We start from the raw sequence: 26,378 nt of genomic DNA, 5'->3' as shown, positions 1-26,378 counted from the left end.
AAGGTAGCCCAGGTTATTCAAATAGAAATCAGTCCACAGACTTTTACAGGCAACTGAGAAAGTTAAAAAATGTCTAATTTTAAGTTACATAGTACCTGTTAACTCATTTGCAATAAAAAACAATTAATGCATGTAAATTGCTTTATAATTCTACATATTGGACCTTTTAATGAGTAAAGACCCTCACTATGCTGGTATTAAATATGATGAGGATACCTTTACTTCCCATTTAAGTGAGTCAATACACTCGTCTCATGTTCTTGTTTCTCTTTCTCCCTTCCCTTCAGGGTGATCTTCAACTGCAGCCTTTGTTACAAACCACAGTTAATGAACACATTTATTTAAACTGATTTAACCAATAACCTGCACCATGACTGTTAGCCAGAGTAACATAACTGTCTCATGTTTTTACATATTTTCTATCTTTCACCTTTTTATTTAAACACAATATCCCCAATACCTTCTCACTCCATATAAGGAGATGTGCACTGAAATACAACTTGGACTTAATGGAGATGAAGTGTCACTTGACATGTACAACACCAGAATTGAGTGCACTATGTGTGATAATTATACACAGTGGTTTTTAATGATGTGCTCTCTTCCTCTTTCCATGCAGCAGTTCCTTTTTTTGTCTGAATGCTTCATGTGAGTATTTATGATTTTTACCTTGGTGGTTGTAATCATCTATATCCATTTAGTCCATTTAAAAACATTTCAATAGTCAAATACTGTTCATTGAAATGTAACGAAAACAATATTTGCATTTATTACTAATACAATGAACAAATCAATAATTAGTCAAAACAATGTAAAGCAAAGGCAAGAATGATTAATGGATAATTAGTCTAGTTTAATTAGTAAGTTGATTTATTTGGTCTTTAAAAAATGTTGATCACTGTTTACTAAAGTCCACAACCCAAATATATTCAATTAACTGTCATAGAGGACAAAATAAACTAAAGATATTTGTCTTTAATAAGAATCTGGAATCAGAGAAATTTGGCTTATTTTATTAAACAATGACTCAAAGTCAATTTTTGATAATCAGAATAGTTGGCAATACATTTTCTGTCAATCAACTAATCGCTGCAAAAATAAAATAAGATTCAAATAAAGGTGAAAACAGAAAATTAACACACATATTCTTCTTCAAATCCGGCCTGTCGAGGGAAAATCTTTTGTAAGAGTACGATAAAAATGTATTTAAAACAGTGTGTTACTTTTTAATTATACAGTGAAATTCTGTTTATATTTCATGTGGATACCTTCTGTGTAGGAATCCATGAGAAGTCTCAGCAAAGCTAAATGATCCCCTCCAGTTTTAAGATGAATATAAAATACTCTATAATACTAATAATAATTTGTACCTCATCTGTTTTTTTTTCTCTCCACAAAAAAGTATCCTTACATCTCCTCCTTCTCCCTCAGTATAAATTCTATAAATCTATAAATATGAAAACATTTTTCATTTGAAAAGTTTAACTGCTGGACACAAGATGTATCTCACACTTTGACCTGGGCATCACAACAGTATTAGATCTGCAACATACAAGTATGCACATGTTTAGTGTTTGTAGTAAAACCATAAATTACAAAAGCTTTCACAGGAGGCTTAAAAAAAGAAGAAGTTATAATATAAAAGTAAACATTTAAAGTAAAAAAGAAAGAAAGATAAGAGAGAAAAACAAGAAAAAATACATAAATGTGCATATAAAAATGTCTCTACAGGGGTATTAGGTGTGAAAACAGTTGTTTCTCTTTTAGATTGACACCTCTGTTGAAAAGGATCAGGTAAGGTAAGGTAAACAAAGTGCAATGATAATACAGCAGTGATTGACAGTAATACATTAGTCAAACATTTACAGGTGAGGATTACTGTACTCTGCACTTTGGCACTGGTCGCATTTTATTGTTAAATGTAACTCGCTGTTTTATTCATGTGAAAGTCAATACAGATCTTTTAAAAAACGGAAGGTAAGGTAATTTGCATATGTGATCAAGATTGGTTTTCAGGCTATTTGCGATGTCACAAATCTTGCTTGTAGGCCCGCCCTTAAAATGTGATTTTCAATGAGCACATAGAAACTTTCCACTGTCAGCAGCATTTCTGTGTCAAACTGCTCTCACATTCATTCTGCACAGAGAAGCTCAAACACCCAACTGAAAGAAGAAGAATAAATGCATATTTTTGAGCGGAGGGGGACTTTAAGGATTTTTTTTAATGAGCAATATAAATTGTATATCTGTATTGTATTAATATTGGTAAGCTGGGCATCCTAGCACTCTCTCCTGGATAAATCAAAGAGAGCAGCAGCTAAAGCTCGCTGTGCTGCGTGTGGAGACATGTCAACTGCTTTGAAATGTTTGCTATTTTGCAGAGAAAGCTTCTGTGTTGGAGTGGGTGTGGCTGATTGTCTTACCTAAAGGATGTAACTTGAGCTGAAAGAGGGCGGAGGTAGAAAGAGTGAAACAAATCACAACAAATTTCCTTCTTCCATGTCAGAGGAGCAGAACTCTGTCTAAGGTTTGCACAGGGGGAAAAAATCCCCCTAGAACAAAACACCCTTCACGTCTCTGCTGCAAAAGAGGAACCGTTTCATGGATTAAAGAGCTGCATGGATTTTTGTGTGAAATCTGAGAAGTTATGATGCTGAGTTTAGGGTCAAAGAAGAAAGACAATCTATCCAGAATGGAAAGACCCATTACAGCCTTGCCTCAGGTAAGATTTCAGTTCATATACCTGGACAGCATTGAGCAGGAAGTTCTTTTAACTGCAAGAGTCAAGATGCAATTGACCATGTTTGTGAAAGTGTAATCAGTGCATTTGCAGGTGAGTCATTAAATAAAAACAGCGTTACTGTATTCTAGGTTCCAGTGAAAGCAGCCCCCTTGCTTTCATTAACGTCAGGTCTGCGCAGCCAGACGACAGTTTACTTCCTCAATTTGACTCGACTTCCCTGCTGTCAGTAGTTTCCCACATTACTGAGGTCTTATTTACCCAGAAATGTGGCACACAGTGACTAATTTAAGGAAGGACTCTATGTTCCTGTAACAGCAAATGTTCAACAGATGCAGATGCTGATTGTCCTTTGCAGTGTTAGTTCCTCTTTATTTCCAGTGAACTGAGACTGTCACATGTTGGCCTCTGTTGCTCATTTTGTGACAGAAAGGAAATCAGTTAAATCTTGTTTTTCTATTAACAACCATGCATATCTAAAAAAAAAAACTAAAAAAAACCCCACACACATTAGCAGTGCCGTTGAAGCAAAGTACTGTATGAAAGTGAATAATCTGAATACTTAAAAGGGCTAGATTTGGCATTTTGAAGAGCTCCAGTGATTTCAACCACACTTGGCCTTTTCTTTCAAGGCAAGTTCAAAACAACAGCCAAGTCAGATATAGACTTTATACAGCCATAGCCTTTATTGCCTATCCAGATAGCCTTTATACCTGCAGCCATAGCCACTATATTTACAGATTATCCAGATACAGCCTTTATATACAGCCTATGCATCCCCTACCTCGTGGTACTCCATTATCAGTGACCTAATTGGCACGTTACAAGGGTACACCAGAGTTCATCACACTTGACTAAACACTAGAAAAAAATGAGTCAACTGAAATTAAACTGCCTTGTTTTGTCCTCTACGGCATGCATATCTGCTCTGTAAATGAATTGTCGTTTATTCACCTGTAAGGGAAAAAAAAAAATCATAAACCAAAAGGGAGGAATGTATATTTTAGAAGGATTTTTATTTCATGATGGTGCCCCCTACAGTATTTTTGTATTATTTTTGATGAAATCCCATCCCGTCATCCACTTAGCTGGAGATCATATTTCAATGCAGCAAACCAAATCTTTGTATAAAGCATCATGGCGTTCAATCCAAGGCAGAGCAGACGGTCACACTGAGCCCGATTGCAACCTGATACTCAACGCAATGTATGCTATAAAAGAGACTTTTTAATGTTTTTATTAACTGGGTTTTTTGTGATTTCAGCTGAGCAACGAGATGCAGCTGAGCATCATGAACAAGGTGAAGAACGGAGAGTTGTCCATCGAGGATGCTCTGAACCAGGCCAGGAAGGACCAGGCGCAGCTGTTTAAACAGCACAGTCTTGCTGAAGAGGTACCGGCACATTTAAAGTGGACATATTGTAGGAAGGGAGATTTCCATTTCTCTTTTAATTATAAAGCAGGTGTAAGTACTAAATAGATACTGTGAAAGTACCAAAATACCCACTCCACAAAGAAATGCACACAGAAAACTGCCCCTTTTTATAAATGAGCCAATTGGACTTCTTTATGGCTAAGATTACACAACAGTATGCTCCTCAGCGTTTCCCCTACTATAACGGGAACCCCAGCCCTTACTGTGAAAAAACAAAATCTGCTTATTCCTGGTATTTACCTAATGTATGTGCACTCTTTTCATTTCAGCTCAGTGTGAGAATCTCCATTGTGGGATAGGGTTAGGGATTTATTGTATGACTAGTTCCTCTCCTCTCCTCTCCCCTGCGCTCTGTGTGCTACAATTTGTGGTTAGACTGAGCGTGCACCACTCAGAAAACAGTCAGCCAATTAGAAGAGAGCATTGAACAGAGCCTTTCAGACTAAGAGAGACCGAGGAACTGCATCCATGGCTTGTGCAGCTGCAACTAGGTGCTTTTTGATCAAAATGCAAAATGTTTGTAAGTAGACCCAAGTTATTTAGAACAAATGTATCAGGCATTCAATACATGCAATCAGATTTATATAGCTGCTTCACGTAGACTACTTATCACACAGATGACAGAAGCTGATTAAATCTAAACTGGGACTTTGAACAAGGAAGCGTCAGTATGTTCTTACAGGAATAGTGCGTCATTTTAAAAATACACTTACGGCCTACATACTGCCTATAAAGTTAGACGAGTAGATCTATAGCACTCTTTATGCCTGTGCTTTGTTAATTAATGCCTTGAATCTTGTTTATTTAATCTGCACACGCACAGAAGTCTATAACTTGTTATGTGTTGGATGCACTGATGTCCCAGAGTCTTGTCGTCGCTTTGAGGTTTCCATGCAGTCAGATGAGATGCACAAAAGCCTTAAGCAGTTGGATGAGCACATTTTAATTTTTATAATTCTGTTTTTGTACTAATTAGACAAACAAAGTACCAATTGCTAGTTGGTGTATTTATGAACATTAGAGAAAGCCAAGCAAGCTGTTTCCCCTTGCTCCGGGTCTTTGTGCTAAGCTACGTTAACTGCTTCCAAACAACGAGGTCTGTACTTAAACACAATGACTAACACACAGTCATGACAGCAATGTTAATTTTTTCATCTCGCTCTCTGCCACTATGACATGTTGTCTAGTCTAAACTAGACCTTAATTGCATCCTGTATTGTTTTGTAAATGACCTACTTTAAGCTCAAAGAAAAACCTGTATTTTAAGATCACAATCTTGATCCCCATATGTGTCTTTTCTCCTCCCTGTTGTTGAGTTAACAAGCTGCTTGTCATGTTTGATCGGTTTTAAACTAAATCTGTGTCTGACCAGTGTTTTTCTCCCAAAGGTGCTCTCATGAAGGAATGTGACAGGTGTCTTTTGTTCTACATTTTAGCTGGAAGACGTTCTTAAAATACCCTTGTTTTTTCATTCCTATGTTAATGTTACAAGAAGGTGCTTTCCCATCAGGTATGTATGACCTGTGTTGTTTTTGTGTGGCTAATGTTTCAGGAACAGCTTCCCACACAATACAACTTCAGTGTTCACAAGCATGGCCGCTACAGGTGGCAGAAGCGGGTTTTTCAGGTGAGTTAAAGTGACTCAAGCAACACTAAAGCTTTGTGTAGCCCCAGTTTTTTTCATCACATGTATTAGCTTACATTCGGGTCACAATGATAACTTAATAACCCCTATGAGATAATTAAAGGGCAATGTTTGGAATACTCAGAAGGTTTTTTTTTTTTAATCTTTAATCCTAACCATGTGGAAGAAAATATTCTATACGCTGCAAATAGTTTAAACTTTTCCCCCAGGCACCGTTCTCTATCCAGGTAGCCAGAGGTCTAACATCTTTGTTTTGATTCAGGAACAGAGGCATAGCTTGGGAAAAAGTATTTTTTATCATTCAGTGGACAGGATATCTTTTAGAGAAACAGATGGTTTACTTCTGTGACCTGGATGTAGACGAATACATGAGAGGCACAAACTGGGTCTAGACACAGTGATACCTTGAGCGCCAGGCCATCAGCATGCTACTGTAACATCATTATTTTAGGTTGTAACATTTTCTAGCACTAAATAAAAGTACTGAAGTTGATTTGAATGTTATTTGTTTTGCATATATTTGGTCAGAATACCTGATATGGTTTTTATATACTGTGTAAAAACATTAATGAAGTTAAGTTATGAAGTTAAGTTAAGTTATCACAATTCATCCAGAGAGATTTGGGAATGTTTTAGCCACATTTTTAGAGTAAAAGTCAGGGGAAGTCAGTAGGATTCATCCTCTGGGCTCCATTAAAGTCTGAACAAAAATTCATGGAAATCTATCTGATAGTTTTTGAGATATTGTTCTGAACCAAAGATGTGGACCAACGGACAGACATACCAACCTCTAGAGACCCTCTGATAACAGGGCTGAAAAACTATATCAGAAGATCCACAATGACCATTTTTAAGTTATATGCAGTATATGTATAAATAATGTACACATGCACTAATACTGTAAATGAAACTCTCCCATTGTGAACACTCAGATTGATTTTAAGACCAAAATGCTGTGCAGCATCGAAAAAGGCATCGTCAAGCGCCAGCTCCCCTTCACCCTCGTTAAGAGCTGTGATGATGGCGTCGGATCGAGGTTCTCTATTTCTTTTAAAGGACATCATGACTATGAACTGGAGGCCACTTCACTGGAGGACAAACACAAGGTGAGTACAGATTCACCTTGTGTTTTATTTATACTGAGAACAAGCCTGTTGGACCTGTTGTGCAGAAATATGTGAAGAGGAAGGAGAATGTAATTGTTCATTTTTTGGCTGGTGATTGTGTGTTTTTGAACAGATGATGCAGCTTGTGAATCAGATTATTTACGGGAACATATACGACGCTCCTGAGGAGGGCAATGAAGAAACGCATCAGCAGCCTCAAGCATCACAGAGCCTTCGCGAAGGCGTCCTGTTGCTGCACAGAGGCGGCCTGGCGTCTTTCAGATGGGTGAAGTAAGTATGTGTCCTCATTACTGTAGCACTGCTATTTTAAAACACACGTGCATCTTTATAAGGAGATTATTCTTTGTAGCTACATGACCAATCCTTTCTCAATTACAACTCTATACATCTTTTCAAAAATCAGGACTTTGTGTCCTTCCTTCCTTCCTTCCTTCCTTTCCTTCCATCTTCCTCCCTTCCTTCCTCCTTTCCTCCCTTGTTCCTCCCTTCCATCCTTCCTTCCTCCCTCCTTTCCTTCCTTCTTCTTCCCTTCCTTCCTCCTTTCCCTCCTTATTTCTCCCTCCCTTCCTCCCTCCCTTCCTTCCTCCTTTCCTTCTTTCTTTCTGCCTTCCTTCCTCCCTTCCTTCTTCCTCCCTTCTTCCTCCCTTCCTTCCTCCCTCCCTCCTTTCCTTCCTTCTTCCTCCCTTCCTTCCTTCCTTCCTTCCTTCCTTCCTTCCTTCCTTCCTTCCTTCCTTCCTTCCTTCCTTCCTTCCTTCCTTCCTCCCTCCCTCCCTTCCTTCCTCCCTCCTTTCCTTCCTTCTTCCTCCCTTCCTTCCTTCCTCCTTTCTCCCTTCCTCCCTTCCTTCCTTCCTCCCTTCCTTCCTTCCTCCTCCCTTCCTTCTTTTTTTCCTTCCTTCTTCGTCCATTCCTTCCTCCTTCCCTTCCTTCTTCCTCCCTTCCTTCCTTCTTCCTCGAGGACAACAGGAAGGTTAAAATACCCATCCAGACATAATAATTGATGTGTGTTTTTCCCCACTACAAAGTTAAATTACTTTTTGTATATCTGAGCACAAAATTATGTACAGTAGTCACACATCTCGAACTCCAGATGAAATTAAGACGAGTTGTAAGGTGAGTGGGAGTGAAAATATACTCAGAATGTAAACACAAAGGAAATGGAGGCGCTCTTCAAAACAGTTAATCAATTGTTTGACATTTATTTTAAATACGCTTGTTCACTTTCTTGCTGAGAGCAGAAGGAGATTGATACTCCTGTCGCTACAGTGGTATTCATGTTTTCATCTAACTCTGCAAGAAAGCAAACAGGTGAATTTCTCATAATGAACATGTCATAACTGTTCTTTTGAAACAAGTTAATATGGTGTGAGACACCAAAGCAAGAGCTTGGAAAACAAACACAAAAATAGTTATATTCATTATCAGTTAACCTGCAGATTAATGTCTTGATTCATTGATTTATCGTTTCATCTGTAAAATGTCAGAAAATAGTGAAAATTGCCAGTTATAATTTCTTACAGCTCAGGGTGACACCTTCAAATGTCTTGTTTTATCTGATCAACAGTCCAAAACCTAGAGATAATTAAATCACTCTTCTGTATAACACAGAAAGGCTTCAAATGGTCATATTCAAGAAGCTTCAATCAATCAAATCTTGAAATTGAAAAAAATGATTTAAACGATTATTTGACTATAAAGATGGTTGTCAAGTAATTTTTCTGTCGACAAATTGATTAAACATCTCATTTGTAAGTTTAATTAAAAGTGGCAGAGTCATAGTTTGATTTCCATTGGTGCTCTTGTTTGAAAAACACTGCAAAAACAGTATAGTGTGGAATTAGCATATAGCTCAGATCCTGTTGTTGTGGCTTACGTTACACATTACTGCTTCTTCATTTTTGTTCCAGATATGAGGCCAAGCTCCATCCAGGCCAGCTAATACTGCGGCGAGCTGTTGCTAACGGTGACGTGACTTCCTCAGTGCCCATGCCCATCGTGATTCACCTGTCAGACGGTGACACCAGCGTACAGACATCTCATAGCTCCGATACTTTCACCCTGATCACCCACAAAAATGAGTACCAGTGAGTGAAGATCCAGATGTTGAAATATCACAACAGCAAGCAGTTAATGAATCCATCACATCAGCTGTGTTTGCTTTCAGAAGTAATTTACTGTCGTGTGATAGTGTCTATTTTCAGTCAGCGGTCTCTAAATCAAGTTATGAGGCAGCCTGGTTTGAGCAATAAAGTCATGTATAGTCCTAGAGTGTTAATTATCAAACTTACTTTGCTGATATGGGAGGTTGAGTCAAGTTTTATTGATTTATTACAGCTTCAGGATTCCGGTATCAGAACAAACATCTGCTTCAGGGACTGTCCAGAGGGAGCAGGAAAACTGGGCCCATGCCATCCAGAAACTGTGCTCGCACTGGAAGAGGAAGTCCAGGGGTGAACATATGTTTTTGGAAGCAACAACTCTACGACAGCTCAGCATAGTCGAAGACGCAGAGGATGCCGATACAGATCCGGAGTCCAGTGGTGAATCTAGTGGTGGGAATGTGACTAATAATTACCCCCCAGCTGATTACCCAACGTCACATCCCTCTCCTGGTGGTGGGGATCGGTTATCAGCTGGTGATGTGAGTCCCTCAGCAGATAAAACAAAGCCAGTCCCTAAACCTCGCAACCCTGCTAAGACTGCTAGTCTTGTTATTGGACCTGATGTTTCGCCTCCTGTCATACCACCACCGTCCTCTCCAGGTGTTGCCCTGCGTTCACCCACCTCTCCTGCACCCATACCCTGCCACATGGCCCTCACACCCCCTCCTGCTGTCCCACGGTCTCCTTCCCATGAACCAGCCTCCCCAGTTGTGAAAATTCCTCCACCTCCAAATATCCCGGCCCCTCCACCTTTACCTTTTACATTTAAGAAAATCTTTAAAAAAAATCGCACCAAGGCTTTCCACTGGGACGTTGTCGGCTCAGAGAAGGTAACAGCGTCACTTCATTAAGACACATTTTCATAGTATATAACGTACAAATGGTCTCATTAGTGTAAGTTTAAATGCAGTGTTTATATTATATTTGAATACACAGAAAGGTCAGTTTCAGCGTTTCACTTAGCGTTTCTCATAATGCATCATTGTTGGGAATTACTCTCTATTTAGTCTGTCAGCTATTGCTTCCCCAGTGTTATTCTTTTTGTAACGTTAACATTGATTTCCTCATAAAATGGAGTTGTCTCGCTGCTGAATTCATTTGTTTCTTGGCAGATTGCAAAATCATTTTGGATACAAGAAAGCACCAAGAGGATTGAAATCGACACATCCAGCTTATACGAGCAATTTGCAGTTAAAGATCTGGGGACGTTTGGTGCAACTGAGCCGAGTAATACCCAGAATATTATGCTCAACCAGAAGATTGCACACAACTTCAGTGAGTAGCCCAACAATGAATATTCTACTGAGTGTTGCTTTTTTAAATATTGCCTGCTGCAACAGATCATTTCCAGCGTTTTATAAGGGAGATGAGATTTCCTCAGCGAAATAAAAGCTTTAATATCCATGTTATAATAAAAAGACATGTCTCCTGATTAAGTCAAATTAAGGAGCTTATCCCCTCAGTGAATCAGAAGTTGTGGTGTGAAATGATCTCACTCTTTCCACGACCACCAGAGGGAAGCACCACACAGAGAGACAAAGCTTTATGGAGAGGCAGTGCTCAATGTCAGACTCTTTAATTTCAACATATTAGACTTTAATTGCCCAATTAAGTGAAAGTTGACCTGATGAGTCTTATAGAGAAAGCCTGTAATAATGCCTTTTTATTGCTCTTTTAAAATGATGATTGAGACTATAATGATGCCCCAGCAGGTGTAAAGCAGATAGATGGAAGTTCCTCCTGTCTGCCTGCAGGGGGCAGTGTGTCACCAATCCAGCAGTCCCCATTACTGATCCTGTAATCTGCAGAGCTATCGTGAAGTGGAACATATTCTATTTCTCATCTAATGGCTTTTCACTTTTGATTAACTGAGTGTACATGGCTTGTATATTTCAAGACCCAAGCGAGGGGAGAACATTTCAGAAGCTTCTTCTTCACAGTTACTCCAAGTGGCACACACACTGTGAAACGATACAGATGTGGTGGTGGGTGGCTGCTAAACGGAATCAGTGTAAGTGTGCAGACTGGCAACATAATTAGGGTTCACATATTCATAAAATATGGATAAGGAATCTGAGCGACAGTGACAGCGATTTCCTGTCTGATACTGAATACCCCTGCTTTCAGAGTTTTTTTTTGCTCCTCTTCTGACCTGGAAACTTTGGTTGTGTCAGGAGCGGGAGCTGAGTGATGACAGCCTGCAGGCAACCCGAGGCCATGCATCTTTCTGCTGCAAGCTTTGGCAAAAATTAGACATTTGAAGAACAAGGGAAACCTTCTTCCTGTCTCTCCTAATTTGGTCCTATTAACACGAGTATAGATTGTGACATTTCAGATCTTATTCCATGGGAAGTTTTAATCAATGAGAGCTTTTTCTTTGTTATAAAAAATAGAATGGGATCAGAAAAGAGGTGTTTTTTTTATTTTTATTTGCCACAGAAACTCCCCCCAGGATTCAGTAATCATTGACAGGGGTGTCTGAACATTACTAAAGGGACCGGGGCTATTGATGTTTTGAAAGGCCCCACTCGTTCCAAATGCACATCTCATCAAAATAAGATAATACGGCAGGAATAAGTCAAGACAAAGTTACGTTATCAGCCAAGTAAGCCGGTGTTTCAGATCTAATAGTGACCATGTTAACTGGTGACTTTTGGCAGAGTGTTTCGTGGTAGCTCGTAGTGGCGGAAGCTGTTGAAAACACTTAAGAAAATAGAAAATTGTGAATACCTTTAATGTGTCTTTTACTGAGATTTCATTACATACTGATCTGTGTTTTTCTTAGTTAACGATTTACAAGTGAAATTGTGTGCTGAGTAAAAAGCATTCATCTCATTATTTTTAATGGGTGAAAAAGTGACCCATATTCACATTAACTTAACTTGCTCTGTCACTGTGGACTCACACCCTGCAGGAACGTATCGTGTGTACAAACTGTGTGGTGGTTCAACTTCTAGTAGCTTCCAGATTTGACCTGTGACCATCAGTGTGGGATACTGCAGTGCGATAGAGTGCTTCCTCTCAACAAAGAAACATTTAAAAAGTGACGTTGCCTTAATGCAATATATAAAAGATGACAGTATCGCAGTTTGACAAATCGTGTATTAAATATAGGCCATCTGACTGATACTCCATAGTGGATAGTAGCCTAAATGTTTTTATACTGACAGTGTAATCTATGAACAGCTCCCACAACATTTGAGTAAAAGTATCAAAGTCATGTATGAATAATAAGATCTTATAATACATCCATAATCAAAGCAGGTTAGTGGTTAAGCTATATTTTTTCAAACTAAGTTCAAGAAAGGCGAATGCTTTCATTTACAAATTTAATAAGACAAAAATAATCTGATGAATATTTATTAAACTTGTAATTGAAGTAAAATTAAGAAGGAATTCCTGAGGACACCTACATGTTCTATTGCCTTCACTACGAGCAAACACAACACATGCAACTAAAAGTTCAATGTTTCATCTCATTTGGGCACAAACTCATGAAACTGAATACTTCTGACACAAATTCTTCCGAGTCCATGTGATATTTTTGTTGTCCTTTTTAAATGTCTTTACATTTACAAGCATGTGCAAGTAGCCACTGAGCTGCATGAAAGCTTCTGCCGCTGCGCTGCCACGTTCAAACACGACGTAATGACGTAAATGATGTTTTTACAAAGAGCGTTGAAGCGCCGTGAGATGATTCACTCCTCATCATGTCTTTCCCCATATCAGAAGTAGCTTACTTATAAATGTACATCATGTTTACTGTGTGTGTGTCTGTGTGTGTGTGTGTATGTATGTCTGTGTTTTTTTAAGCTCATGTCTCGTGATGCCCCTGGAGGCCTGAAGCCTGGGGCTTAAACCCCAGTAAGCCCGTGCATTAAGGCTCCACCACTTACTGAAGCCAGATATGAAAAAAAAAACAAGTTTTTAATAGGACTTCTCTTTCACTCTGTCTCTCTCTATCTCTTGGCATCCTTCATGCAGACACCCTCCCCGTGCTTGTTTGCATGTTTATCACCACAAACCTGCCTAAATTTGTGCTGTTTATTCAGCTCATATCGTATTCTTCGCCACACTATTTATTCATCTGATCCCATTACACTGGGAGTCAGAACGCATGCGAAATCTTGCATTGTTTTTTTACAAAGATAGCAACAGCTCAGCAGAGAGTCAGACTCCACCTCGATCAGATAATATCACAAGCATGTGATCAATAATTAACGAACAAACTGAACTTTTAATTAGCATCAGGCATAAAGCTGGCACACTTACTGTATCCAGAGCGACACTGAAAACATGATGTCGTTTGCAGCTACACAATGCTGCACATGGAGTTAGTACGATAGCATGAGCTGGTGGTTATATCCCTGTTGTTTTGAGTGGATTCCTCCAGTAATCAACATGATCCTCGTGGGCAAAGAGGAACATCAGCTGTATCTATTGTTGTCTATTGGACAATGCTGTATTTATTTATAGTATTTTAAGTGCTCTACAGGAATCAAGCACATCTTTGACAGAAAGGTTATAGCCTGTATTGATGATTTTTTTATTGCAATCTTTAGAAAAATACCCATTGAGCAGATGAAAGATGGAGATACAGAGATTATCTGTGTGTGTGTGTGTGTGTGTGTGTGTGTGGGGGGTGGGTATAGTTTTGCAACATTAATGTCCATGACTGGCTCTTCTCAAAGTTTAAATCAGTTATAAGTTTTAATAAAGTCTGATGAAATGAAACGCCTTCACATAGAATCACCCGTCACCTTTGATGAGATCAGTGGTGTAAGAAGTATTCGCATATTTGACTTAAATGTCCCCTGCAGACATGTTTGAGGATGTATAAAAAATACTGTGCTTGGAACAGTAATGTGTTTCTGTTATGGTTATTACCTCCATTCATTGCCAAGTTAAAATTGTTAACATGACATCTGCTCCTTCTCCCTCATGAGAAATTTCAAAATATATGAATATGCAGATATTTTTCAAATGCCGGACACAAGTTTATATTAATTTGTATGAATCTTTTTAAACGTTGGACTGAATCTTTGCTATTTGCGACATATTGGGTAATTTGACCTCTTTGGGTATCAATCTTTTATTGAACAACGCCCCCTCCAGTCATGTTTTAAGACATATACAAATCCTCTGTTTGGAATAATAATTTGTGTCTGAAAGAAAAAAAAGGAAGTTTCATTAATTTGTGAAAAATCCTTAAAATCAAATCTCCTCCTTCTCCCTCATGTAAAAATCCAAAAGCTGTGAATATGTTAGAAAAAGTTTAACTGCTGGACACAAGCTGTCTCCTTCTTCCAGTGAAGCGGAGGCTTCAAATATGCATATCTCACTCCTACAAGTGAGATACTGGACTTATAGAAGTGCATATTGTTGCATAATGGACCAGTATGCATAAGGCTCCAAGCTACATGTGATGCCGCAAATCTTTTTCATAGGTACACACCTTAACTTTCCACTTTAGTTCAAGTTCAGGTTTATTTATTTGTCATTCCAACAATATTTAACCCTCCTGTTGTCCTCGAGTCAAGGAAGGAAGGGAGGAAGAAGGAAGGAAGGGATGGAGGAAGGAAGGAAGGAAGGGAGGAAGGAAAGGAGGGAGATGAGGAAAGAAGGAAGACAGGAAAGGAGGAAGGAAGGAAGGAAGGAAGGAAAGGAGGGAGGAAATGAAAGAAGTAAGAAAGGAAAGGAGGAAGGAAGGAAGGAACAAAGGAAAGGAGGGAGGGAAGAAAAGAAAGAAGGGAGGAAGGTAGGGGGAGGAAAGAAAGAGATAAGGAGGGAGGAAGGAAAGGAGGAAGTAAGGGAGGAAAGAAAGAGAGAAGGAGGGAGGGAGGAAGGACAGACGGAAGGAAGGTAGGGAGAAGAGAAGGAACAGTCGAAACAGACGGGGTCAATTTGACCCGGGAGGACGACATGAAGGTTAATACATATAGTGGAACGAAATTGCGTTTCTCAGCACCAGATTGTAAGAGAAACAGAATAAATAACTAAACATAGTGAAGAAACATAAGAACAATTAAAAAGACCATGAAGCAGAAGCAGTTTAAAAAAAAAAAGAAAGACCAGTGCTTTACTATAATAATAATAGAAATAATTTAAAAGGTATCTAGACCTGGAGGAGCCGCTGCACCTGTGGCCGCTGGTTGGCAGATTTTAGATTATACTTAACATTCAAGCTCAAACATTCAACCTAAGTTTAGAGGGGAAATGTATATTTGGTAGAACTGTAAACAACTCATAGATTACTACATTTTCCATGTAAAATCTCCTGAAAAGTAACTAGTTACTATAGTTGTCAGATAGATAGTATAATAGAAGAATAAAAGTATAGAGTAGCATAAAATGTACAATATAGTACCTCAAAATTGTACTTGAGTAAATGTAAATATACGTTTTCCACCATAGGATGAGATTTAAAGTGGTTTTGTATGATCGTACTGCATGTCTGTTCAGAATGTGTGTCCGATTAATATGGTTATTTACCTTGAGAGTCGTGGTGCATGCTGCCTATTTAATGACTGGAAATGTCGCACACCTAATTAAAAGTACACCTGTGGCTGCCTTCGCCCAGTGGGACACACTCTCCATCTCCATACTCTAATTTGCCAGGGCAATGCCCAGTTTGTCTGAGTGCCAATCAACAAAAGGCTTGATTTGCTCTTGTGTGTGTGTGTGTGTGTGTGTGTGTGTGTGTGTGTGTGTGTGTGTGTGTGTGTGTGTGTGTGTGTGTGTGTGTGTGTGTGTGTGTGTGTGTGTGTGTGTGTGTGTGTGTGTGCGCTTCTTCTTATTTTTAATTTTTTTTTTTTAGGCAGAATGAGACAGCCTTCACTCTGGGGGACACAAATAGCGTTCAAAATTGTTTTGATGTTGGCTGTCGTGACACAAAAGCGTCTATTGTTGCTGGAGAGAGAATTACTGGCTCATATCTTTAATGTCAGGGATTTAGAGACGTGTTGATTACAGCTTTGTACCTTCATAATACTTCTGATTTAATATTATTATTTTATTCGCTTTGTCATGAGTGGATTTGCAATCAGCTTGATGATTTGGATTCAACCACTGAATAGTTTTGCTATTGCTTTGGATTGGTACATGTTAGAAATCAACCTTTTATGGACAGTGAAAAGAATAACTTGACATTTTTGAAAATACACTTTAACAGATTTGAATAACAGTCTCACATCTGTCTGCTCAGTGGAGTCAAGCTGGTTAGCTTAGCCTAGCTTAGCTTAGCCCTAAGACTGGAAACTGGCTCCGCCTGAAGGTGGCAAAATCTGCCCAGCAACACTTGTAAAGCTCATCAATTAACACATTATATCCTGTTATATCCTGTATATCAACAAGTGGTTTCATGTGGATATATAGCACATTATATCTTGTTTTTGTAATCTGGATACAAACTGAGGTGTAAAAGTGACAGTTTGTGGCTTTACGTGGAGTCGCGTGCTGGGACTATTTCTTGGCTGAGACAGAGACGATTGTTTTTTTTTCTTTTAGGAACTGAGCAAACAACATATAATGTGTTAATTAGCTTTAGTGCTGATTGGCAGATGTTTAAAGTTTGGAGGAAGTTGTTTCCCCCAGTTTTCAGTCTTTATGCTAAACTAAGCTGAACAGCGGCTGGTGGTAGCTTCATATTTACCGTAAGAGGTTATAACAATCTTCTATTCTAAGTCTTGGTAAAAAACCAAATGAGTATATTTCCCAAACTATAATCGTTTAATATGTATAAGACTGTATTTTCTGTATTTTAAATTAGGGGAAAGAACATTTTTGCAGTGCTGTGACTTGCAGCGTAGAAATACGTACAGCATGTTTGCTTTAGTTTGGACCATGACTAAAGAGAAGGACTCGTCAAACTCATCGCTACACCTCCCCAAAAAATGTTGTTTTAAAGGATAGTGAGGCTAGTGGTTCTCCATATTATTGTGATTGTCAACAAATCTCATGTGCAGAGTCAAACCAACAATGGATTACGAGGATTGTGTGTGTATCTAAATCCTGGTAGATCATATTCATCTCGTTATATTTGGACAACAAGGTCTACAGCAGACGTCCACATTGAAGCACAAGATGACATCACAAAGGTATGGTCAGTTCATTGTTGGTTTGGCTCTGTTTTAGTTTAAGTTTTAATTGATTACGAACATGTTAAAATAACAAAATAAAATATATAGGCAGCAAAACAAAACAAAATGGAAATGACAGAAAACTTAAATAAACAACAAAAATAATAACCATTCAAAGTTCATAAAGGTTGTAGTGTCTTCACATAAGATTGTTGCCAACAAGAATAAATATAGAATATCGGCAGTCTTTCCCTTTAACGCAAATTAATAAAGAACCTCACAATTTAACAAAAGAGAGCTGGATGTCTGCTTTAAGAAAAAAAAAGAAAAAAGAAAGACTGATGCTCTGTCTCGAGTGTTTCAAGTTTCAATTTATAAAACTCACTATGGGTTTTACATACATGTCTGGGATTCTTAGAGCAGCCTCCTAATGAATGCTGCTCACAGCTCCTGAATTATGCAGAGGCATTTTCTGTTTAAAAAAAAAAAAAAAAAAATCACATCAGCTTTGACTTGATAGAATGCAAATTTGTGCATTTCCCTTAGGCATTGGGGGAAAGTAATTAAGCAAAGGACCCTTTGTCTTCAGAATGCTTTTTGAGTCATTTCATCGCAGGATAAGAAGACTATCTGTCAAGAGGAAAGCTTTTATGTACCATTGAGTGTGTTGACTTTGTCTAATCTATTGTTCTTCTAGACATTTTCCTCAAAAGTTTTCCAGTGCAACCGGGAGAGCTGAAGGACAAACTGTTCATCATTAATGAGGAAGATGGAGGCCTGTCTGATGAGCACATCACCTCTCTGAGGAGGTAGGACTTGGTGCCAAGAAAAAAAAAAAAAAACGCTGATTTGTATTCACTCCTTATAGTTGTCATAACTTGAAGCTGAGAGGTGAGTGACTTTTTGTGCCTGAGACCACGAGTAGTTAATGCGCCTTCACTTGCAGAGATAAAAACAATGGAAACCAGCAGCTTGGTAAATCATCAATAAGGGACATGAGAGCGTGTTACAGTCAGGACAGTGTGAAACGATGGAAACCGCTGCCACTTCACGGGAGGAAGACACAAGGTTTGCACAGCGGTCTTCGCAGTGTTCTAATACTAAAGCGCACATGCCAGAACCTTTTACCAGAGCAGCTTAGTAATAAAACTTTTATCTCGGGTTATTTGCGGAGACGGAAACTATTGACATGCCCTCAGGAATATAACACTCAAAGTGGGTAAAATGCTTCCTGATTCTTACCTACAGTTTACTTGGCGGCCGTGGACGCTGACCTCCTGGAAGGCGGGAGTGATCTAATGTACTGTGTGGAGGATTTTATTTATTCTATGAAAACGTAATATATATTTTAATGTGCCACGGCGTAGGCCTGAGGAATACAATCTTGGAATAACCTCTCCCAACAGGTGCTGCAATATTAATGAGCGGTGCTACTCCAGTGGCACATAGCCTGGCTCATGAAAAAGTGAATGCCTTTGGTACGCAAGTAAATGACAGAAAGAGGAAGTCCAATTTAAGGAGAGCTGGGTTCAAATTCAGTACAGAGAGTAAATGGCTCATCGGATCAGCGCTTCACTTTTTTTTTACCGAAACTGACGAGGGCCATCAACGCTGCTTGGCTTTTAATCACTCGGCTTTCTCCAGTCTGTTAAAAATCAATGTAATGGCATCAGTCCAAGAGACTCGGCTAGAGAACTTGTGATGACATACGGGGCAAAGGTCAGTATGGGAAAGTATTTGTGATGGAAAAAAGGCAAACATCACCATACATTTCAAATGAATCTATTCATCTATAGGTATTTGTGTGTCTGACGCTCATGTTTTGGAATTTTCAAATATGCAGACACACAAAAAAAACAAAAACAGAACTGCTGAGATAAGATGCAGAAATTCATCTGATCTGTGATGATCCGTGACGGTATCCATGCCAGCTGCTGCAGCGTGAAGAGTGAGGGCTGTCTCATCTTGCCTTTAAAAAAAATTAAAAAACATCACATGATGCAACATGCAAATAAACAATATAGATAAATACAAACATGAGCTTCATTTTGGGACCTTTTGAAAAGTAGATTCTTTCTTTCAGGGGTATATACATATACAGTATATATATTTATGACTGGTTTTATACATTGAAACATTGCTATCATCCCCTTTTAATTGTTCCTCTTGTCCATACTGGCTGCAAAGAGACGCCTTCTCAAGCAATTTCATTTGCAGAGACGAGGGACATAATTCACAGTCTTTGTTTTATCCTTATTTATTCTTAAATTCCGCTTAAGCTAATACGAGGGTTCGGCAGTCTCAAATAGACATTTCAAAGGGTTATCTTCCAATTACACTTAATGTTGCCAATCCTCTCCCCTGAGGTTCAGCAGGGGAAATACTGTTTGTTTATGCACAAAGAGGCACACATTGTGTAATAAGACACTTGGGAAGATACTCATAGGAGGAAATGTTGCTATCTTTGTGACCAGAATGGACAGGAGGAACAATTACAGCCATCAATAACACTTTAAATGGGCATATGGGGATGTGTTTTATTTTAAGAAAGGCTTGAGAAAATGTGAACCTCACCTTTTATTATGGGGGTCTGAGACATCTGAGACCCTCCATATTTTGTTGTTTGGTCGTGATACTATTAAAATGACTCATATAAAAGCAGATGAGGATTCAATGAATGAATTAAAGCAGGAGAATCTAAACCACGACTCCATATAGACTGTTTGAGGAGGCCATACATTTTCAACATGCACTGGCTCACCTTAGCAATAAAATATTCACTATCCCCTCCGCAGACTGTATGAGCTCGAGAAGAGAGATTCTCTGGTGTTTCCTCCAGAGTGTGTGTGTGTGTGTGTGTGTGTGTGTGTGTGTGTGTGTGTGTGTGTGTGTGTGTGTGTGTGTGTGTGTGTGTGTGTGTGTGTGTGTGTGTGTGTGTGTGTGTGTGTGTGTGTGTGTGTGTGTGTGTGTGTGTGTGTGTGTGTGTGTGTGTGTGTGCGTGTGTGTGCGCTTTGTGTGTGTGTGTGATTATGTTTGTGTTGATCCTTAATCATGAGACCATGGTGTTCTTGTTTCCTGTCTGATGTGGACCCTTAACCTTTGTGTCGTCCTCCCGGGTCAAATTGACCCTGTCTGTTTTGACTGTTCCTTCTTTCCTCCCTTCCTTCCTTCCTCCCTTCCTCCCTCCCTTCCTTCCTTCCTTCCTTCTTTCTCTCTCCCTCCCTCCCTCCCTCCCTCCTTCTCTCTTTAGTTCCTTCCTCTCTTTTTCCTCCCTTCCTTCCTTCCTTCCTTCCTCCCACCTTCTTTCCTTCCTTCCTTCCGTCCTTCCTTCCTTCCTCTTTTCCTTTCTCCCTCCCTCCCATCTTCCTTCTTTCCTCCCTCATTCCCTCCCACCTTCTTTCCTTCCTTCCTCTTTTCCTTTCTCCCTCCCTCCCTCCTTCCCTCCTACCTTCCTTCCTTCTTTCGTCCGTCCTTCCTTCCTTTCCTTCCACCCTTCCTTCTTTCCTTTCCTCCCTCCCTCCCTCCTTTCCTTCCTTTCCTCCCTCCCTCCCTCCTTTCCTTCCTTTTTCCTTCCGACCCCCTTCCCTTCCTTCCGCCTTTCCTTTCTTCTTCTTCCCTTCCATCCTTCCTTCCTCCCTCCCTCCTTTCCTTCCTTCCTCCCTCCTTTCCTTCCCTCTTCCTTCCTTCCTCCCTCCTTTCCTTCCCTCTTCCTCCCTTCCTCCCTTGACTCGAGGACAACAGGAGGGTTCAAGACTGAAACTGTTTTTGTGATTAACTACCATATCATATTAATCTTTACTTTATTGTATTCATTTAATATATTGGGGGGGTAAATTGATTTAACATATAACTGATGTCAGATTTAACTAAAAGGCACATTAAAAAAAAAAAATCTATGGTCCCTGGGCAGAGTGATTTTATATATTAAAGAAACAAACAAGATGTATAAAAAAAGTAGACAAAACAACATCAAAGCATATGCAGTGTGGAGAGATGCAACATAAATCAAAGGAAACAAACGCATACAAGCATATTTCAACCCGAACTTTACACCAGACGAGACTAACTATCATAAAGGATGAAAAAAACTGAAGTTCACAAGTAAATACTAAAGATGCCTGAAGCATCAAACTATGTCAAATATGAAGTTGGTGCTGTTGTTTCTCCAGTAGCCACATTTTCAACATATCACAGTTTAATCAGTTGGAAGTGGTTCATTCATGTGACTCACAAAGAAAAGAATGATTGGCTGAATGAGCTTTTCCTTGTACTGTATGTGCTCATAGTTTTATTCATAAATCAGTGAAACTACTGTAGAAAAATACTGTGTGGAAGAGTTGTAGAGTCTGCATTTTAACAGGAACAATTATGTTTGTTTTATGTTGAAGGTACGTTCCCACCATGGATGATGTGGAAATGTATAAATCCCACAAAGGACCTGTGACAGAGCTGCATATTGTGGACCAGTACATGATGGAGGTACAGCTTTCAGCTTCTCGTATTAACCATAGACTGTATATAAGAAACGGACGTAACATCCGTGACGTCACCCATTGGTTTGTGGACTGCTGCTCGGAGGCCAATAGTTTCGGATCTGGGCAGCGGCATCTTGAAAATTTCAGGTGCATGCTGAGAAAAATAAAAACACGGATTCTACTTATATGGGCATCAGGAGGAGCAAGAGGTGCCCTCCTGAACCTGTGAACCAATCAACCTGTCAATCACGACGTAGCCACGCCCTAATGCATACCCTGCTTTATCGTCAAATATAAAATCAGGGAGGCCAAAATTTCACAAATGAACATCATACTGCATTGAAGAAGGCTTTAAACTAGCGATTGAGACCATAAACACATTTTGAAAACGTTTACTGAGGTTAGAAATCAAGTGAGAAGTTGGTGAATTCTCCATTGACTTGTATAGAGACGGAAGTCCTTTTGACACCAAAACGGTCGCCCCCTGGTGGCCTTTTGATAGAATGCAGTTTTAAGTTACTTCCGCGTTGGCATCATTTCAGAGGACCGGGACTCCCCGCCTGGTATTAACAAGAATTAAGATTGTCTTCTGATCTGACTCGTCGCACACATGGTGGGATTTGTTGTTGGGCCTCTACTGACTCCCAATATACTGCACAGTAGAGCTGAAATGATTAGTTGATTTAGAGAATTTTAATGATGAAATAACCATTAAGTCAATTTTTAAGGAAAAATACCCAACATTTCAGTGGTTTAAGCATCTCAAATGTGAATATCTACTAATTTCCCCAATTTTCCTCAACGTTAAACTCTACATCTTTGACTTTTTACTCTTGCTCGAGGGGGAAAAAAAGTAATTTTAATATGTAAAGTTGGACTAATCGGCATTTATCACAATTTTCAGACATTTTATAAACTGAAAAATCAAATGATTATTAAATATTTAACAATCAGACCTATTGATACTGAAATAATTGTTGATTGTAGCCTTACTGGACTCCTATGATGGACTAATACAACCTTGCACAATTTGAGGCTGAAGCCAGTATTTTAAAGTACAATACCAAGATGTTCCCAGTACGGTAGCAGGGTGTGTTCCCCCCTCCTCCTCCTTCACCCTGCACTCCTTATATGGCAGATCTTGGCTCCAAACAGAAAATGATGGCGCTGATCATAAGCCACAACTCTGGGCTTTTAAAGTGGCTGATATTAGACTTCAATGGTGCAAAAGTTTTCACCAAATTTGAGATTATTCTAATGACGTAGACTCAAGTGATAAAGATTAATCCTGGGGCTTTTGGGAAGTTGCCGTTTCCCAGCTGCAAATTCCATAAACCAGCCTCGACATCATGACCCAAGCAGAAGAATAATGCCAATCTGACTCATGTGCCACTTTCTTTTCTAAGAGGGCTTGTTGAGTCTTTATTCACTTGCCTCCTCATTTACGCTCCGTGGGTGTTTTGACAAGTTCTTACCATTCATCTGGTTATCACCTTCCAGCATGCCTGGCACTCGTCTGACCCGTGTGTGGTTGGCTAAAGGCTCTGGGAGGGTTAACGGGATGAACAGCAGGATCAGCCCACTGTGCCTTTTCAGGAATATTTGACACCAGACATAAGGGCGTTCATATTTAAGAGACAGGGTGGGATCACCTGTGAAAAACTCATGTGCTTCTGGAGGCACATGCTGTCTGCGGTGGGCCGTAAGCAGTCGGTCTGAACTCTTTCTAAATAGACAACATTATCAGTCATCTTTAGCGCCGCCGACTAAAGCAGGTATTCAAATATTGCACTTAATAGGAACTGAAATGGCATCAATTGAAACTTGAGATTAGAGGTGACTACTCGCTGCTTTTCTTTGAGGTTGATTTTTTCTTCTTCCCTAAATCTAATGTTCTGCAATTTTCAGTCATTCCACACATTTCCCCCCTTAAAACCCATTAAATTATTAAAGTAAATGAAAGGACTGACACATTTCCTTTGATGAAACATTACAATTTCACAATTTTTAGCATCAGTATTACTTGGGAGTCAAATGCGTACGCCTCGTGATGTGCAGGATATTCAACCTTCACTGCTCTTTATATTGCTCTGTATTCACTCATATTAACAACTTGTGTGGTACAGCTGCAAATAGTCTCATTATCTCCGTATTAACAGTCAGAGCAGCATCTGCAGGACATCTGACTACATGTTTTATACCATTAACCTTCCTGTCGTCCTCCCGGGTCAAATTGACCCCGTCTGATTTGACTGTTCCTTCTTTCCTCCCTTACTTCCTTCCTTCTTTCCGTCTGTCCTTCCTCCCTCCCTCCTTCTCTCTTTCTTTCCTTCCTCTCTCTTTCCTCCCTTCCTTCCTTCTTTCCTTCCGCCATCCCCCTTTCTTCCTTCCTTCCTTTCCTTCCTCCTTTCCTTTGTCCTTCTTTCCTTCCTTCCTCTTTTCCTTTCTCCCTCAATCCCTCCTTCCTTCTTTCCTCCCTCCCTCCCTCCTTCTTTCCTCCCTCCCTCCCTCCCTCCCTCCTTCCTTCCTTCTTTCATCCGTCCTTCCTCCCTTCATTCTTTCCTTTCCTCCCTTCCTTCCTCCCTCCTGTCCTTCCTTCCTTCCCTCCTTCCTTCCTCCCTTCTTTCCTCCCTCCTTCCTGCCTTCCTCCCTCCTTTCCTTCCTTCCTGCCTTCCTCCCTCCTTTCCTTCCTTCCTACGTTCCTCCCTCCTTTCCTTCCTTCTTCCTTCCTCCCTCCCTTCCCTCCTTCCTTCCTCCCTCCCTCCCTCCCTTCCTTGACTCGAGGACAACAGGAGGGTTAAAGAAAGAAAAAAATCAGTATGATGTTGAAATGCTGACATTTACTGCAAGATGAATCAAATCTTAATCATGCTTTGCAGGTATCGTACTCTAATGTGCTGCAGCTCATCAAGCTTTTTTTTTAGTTTTACACTGTATATGACATCTTATATGCTGGGAAACATATTTATACACAGCAATAACTAGATAAACATTACACAATTAGCATAAATGATGAAGATATGAGGTAAAACAAAGGACAAGAGAAACTACTGCAGAATTCATGCCTATCATACCTTCCCTGGAGATTTAAAGGATTCATTAAACACACGTCGATTATTAATATAACTTGTCCATCAGCACATTTAAAGAGATATGAGTTGCTTTAATCATTCTTGTGAAGAAATCACTTTCTAACTGGATGAGATGGGGAATAAAATCCAGGAGTTTGATGTAAAGCTGTGAAAAATCTATTAATAATTTGATTAATTGGATTTTTTTTGTCTTTGCAGAAGCTGTAAAATGTAAAAATTGTGAAATCGACTTATTACCATATTCACAAAAAGGTTATTTCTGGTCAAGAAGTAACATTTTCTTTCATTTTGAGTCCTGTAAACTGTGATATGATGATTTAGACTACACGCTCACCTGCTGCAGTTTACAGGGCCGTTGTGACTCCAGGTGGTTTCGGTGCCTCTGGCTATCTTGTAGTGAATTTAACACATCGCATCTACAGGAGGGACAGACTGAAAAATGACTCGGAGCACTAATCTGTGTTCTCGGTTTGTGTTATTTGACGACGTATCATCTCTGGTTATGAGAGTTAAAGCCGACAGAACAGTAGAAGTTGCAAAGTTACAGACTTTTCATTACAAAATGTCTTATTTCTGTCTCCATGCACAGTATTTCAGTGTTCAGCAGCAGGTAACGAGGTAATTTTGCAACATCAGAAGATACCCACTTGGTTTGACTAATTGAAATGGCAAAAGTCTTATATTTGCTTTGGATAAATTTTAAAATACACTTTTTCGCAGGAGGACTGTGGATTTTGTCCCCCATCACTTAGATTATAACAGTATTAGTAGGGGATCTCCTCACAGCCAGTATGGAGAGGAGGAATTATTACAACAACCAACAACTCTTTCACTGACATATGGGTATTAAAGTTTAGTTTTATGACAGACTTAGGGGGGAAAAAACCCACAATTCATCCTTTAAAATCCTGTGTCGTGCCAAAACAGAAATCCCTTTTTTTAATATATCTCATATTTGGTGAACATGAGAGTTTCTTGATTATAAATCTGTGAAAAAAGTCAGCAAAATATCTGAGCATGTGATTACTTCAGACTTGGTGACTAATGTGTGAATGCTTTTTTAGCCCACGAGGAATTAAATTATATCAGCGTTACCTTGGCATGAAATCGGTAAAATCTGTTAATCTCCCATTAGAAATTTAAAATGTGTCAGAAAATGTGACAAGAAGAGGAGCACGGTACTTGAGAGGATGAAGAAAGACACATTCTGGACCTTTTTTTATTTCAGAAACAGCCGAATGTTTACATGATCTAGATTTCTAACACTAATCCTAATATCTTTCTTTAACCATCCGTCAGAGAAAGTGCCCTTTTGTCTTTTTGGGTGAAGCTACCTGAGCATGAGCGAGACTGTCTGACAACATGGAGTGATTTATTAGAGGTTAGCACTGACTCAAAGGTCGACTAGGCAGCTCAGCCAATTGTTTCAAGGTGTCAAGCTTTCCGTTTCTCTGTTAAATCAGCCTGCAGACAGGCCCGCAGGGCTCTACTTTCGCCTGAGGTAATCTGGGCTCTTCACACCTAAGAAGTCGAGTGTGTGAGAACAAGCTGCAGCCTTCCAACGACCGTATCTCCCTGCAGCATCTCCTAGCAGCGCCGCTTTTTAGATCATTCTGAATAATCACAT

The 26,378-nt window shown here is 39.5% G+C and overlaps 1 protein-coding gene across 1 annotated transcript in view; it reads left to right on the top strand.

The window, feature by feature from the left end:
* The first annotated feature begins 2,547 nt into the window (after positions 1 to 2,547).
* Positions 2,548 to 26,378, top strand: part of LOC133987725 (uncharacterized) — a 46,531-nt gene continuing 22,700 nt past the window's right edge. Inside the window, exons 1-10 of the mRNA XM_062427169.1 lie at positions 2,548 to 2,722; positions 4,005 to 4,133; positions 5,728 to 5,802; positions 6,753 to 6,926; positions 7,060 to 7,217; positions 8,852 to 9,028; positions 9,279 to 9,936; positions 10,219 to 10,381; positions 17,882 to 17,993; positions 21,573 to 21,663. Of these exons, the coding sequence (XP_062283153.1) occupies positions 2,648 to 2,722; positions 4,005 to 4,133; positions 5,728 to 5,802; positions 6,753 to 6,926; positions 7,060 to 7,217; positions 8,852 to 9,028; positions 9,279 to 9,936; positions 10,219 to 10,381; positions 17,882 to 17,993; positions 21,573 to 21,663 (1,812 nt within the window). The 5' untranslated portion in view covers positions 2,548 to 2,647. The remainder of the gene's footprint in view (positions 2,723 to 4,004; positions 4,134 to 5,727; positions 5,803 to 6,752; positions 6,927 to 7,059; positions 7,218 to 8,851; positions 9,029 to 9,278; positions 9,937 to 10,218; positions 10,382 to 17,881; positions 17,994 to 21,572; positions 21,664 to 26,378) is intronic.

The sequence above is a fragment of the Scomber scombrus genome, chromosome 10 (genome assembly GCF_963691925.1).
Source record: "Scomber scombrus chromosome 10, fScoSco1.1, whole genome shotgun sequence".
NCBI classification, from domain to species: domain Eukaryota; kingdom Metazoa; phylum Chordata; class Actinopteri; order Scombriformes; family Scombridae; genus Scomber; species Scomber scombrus.
Note: the sequence above shows the minus strand (reverse complement) of the source record. Positions and strands in the feature narration are given on the sequence as shown.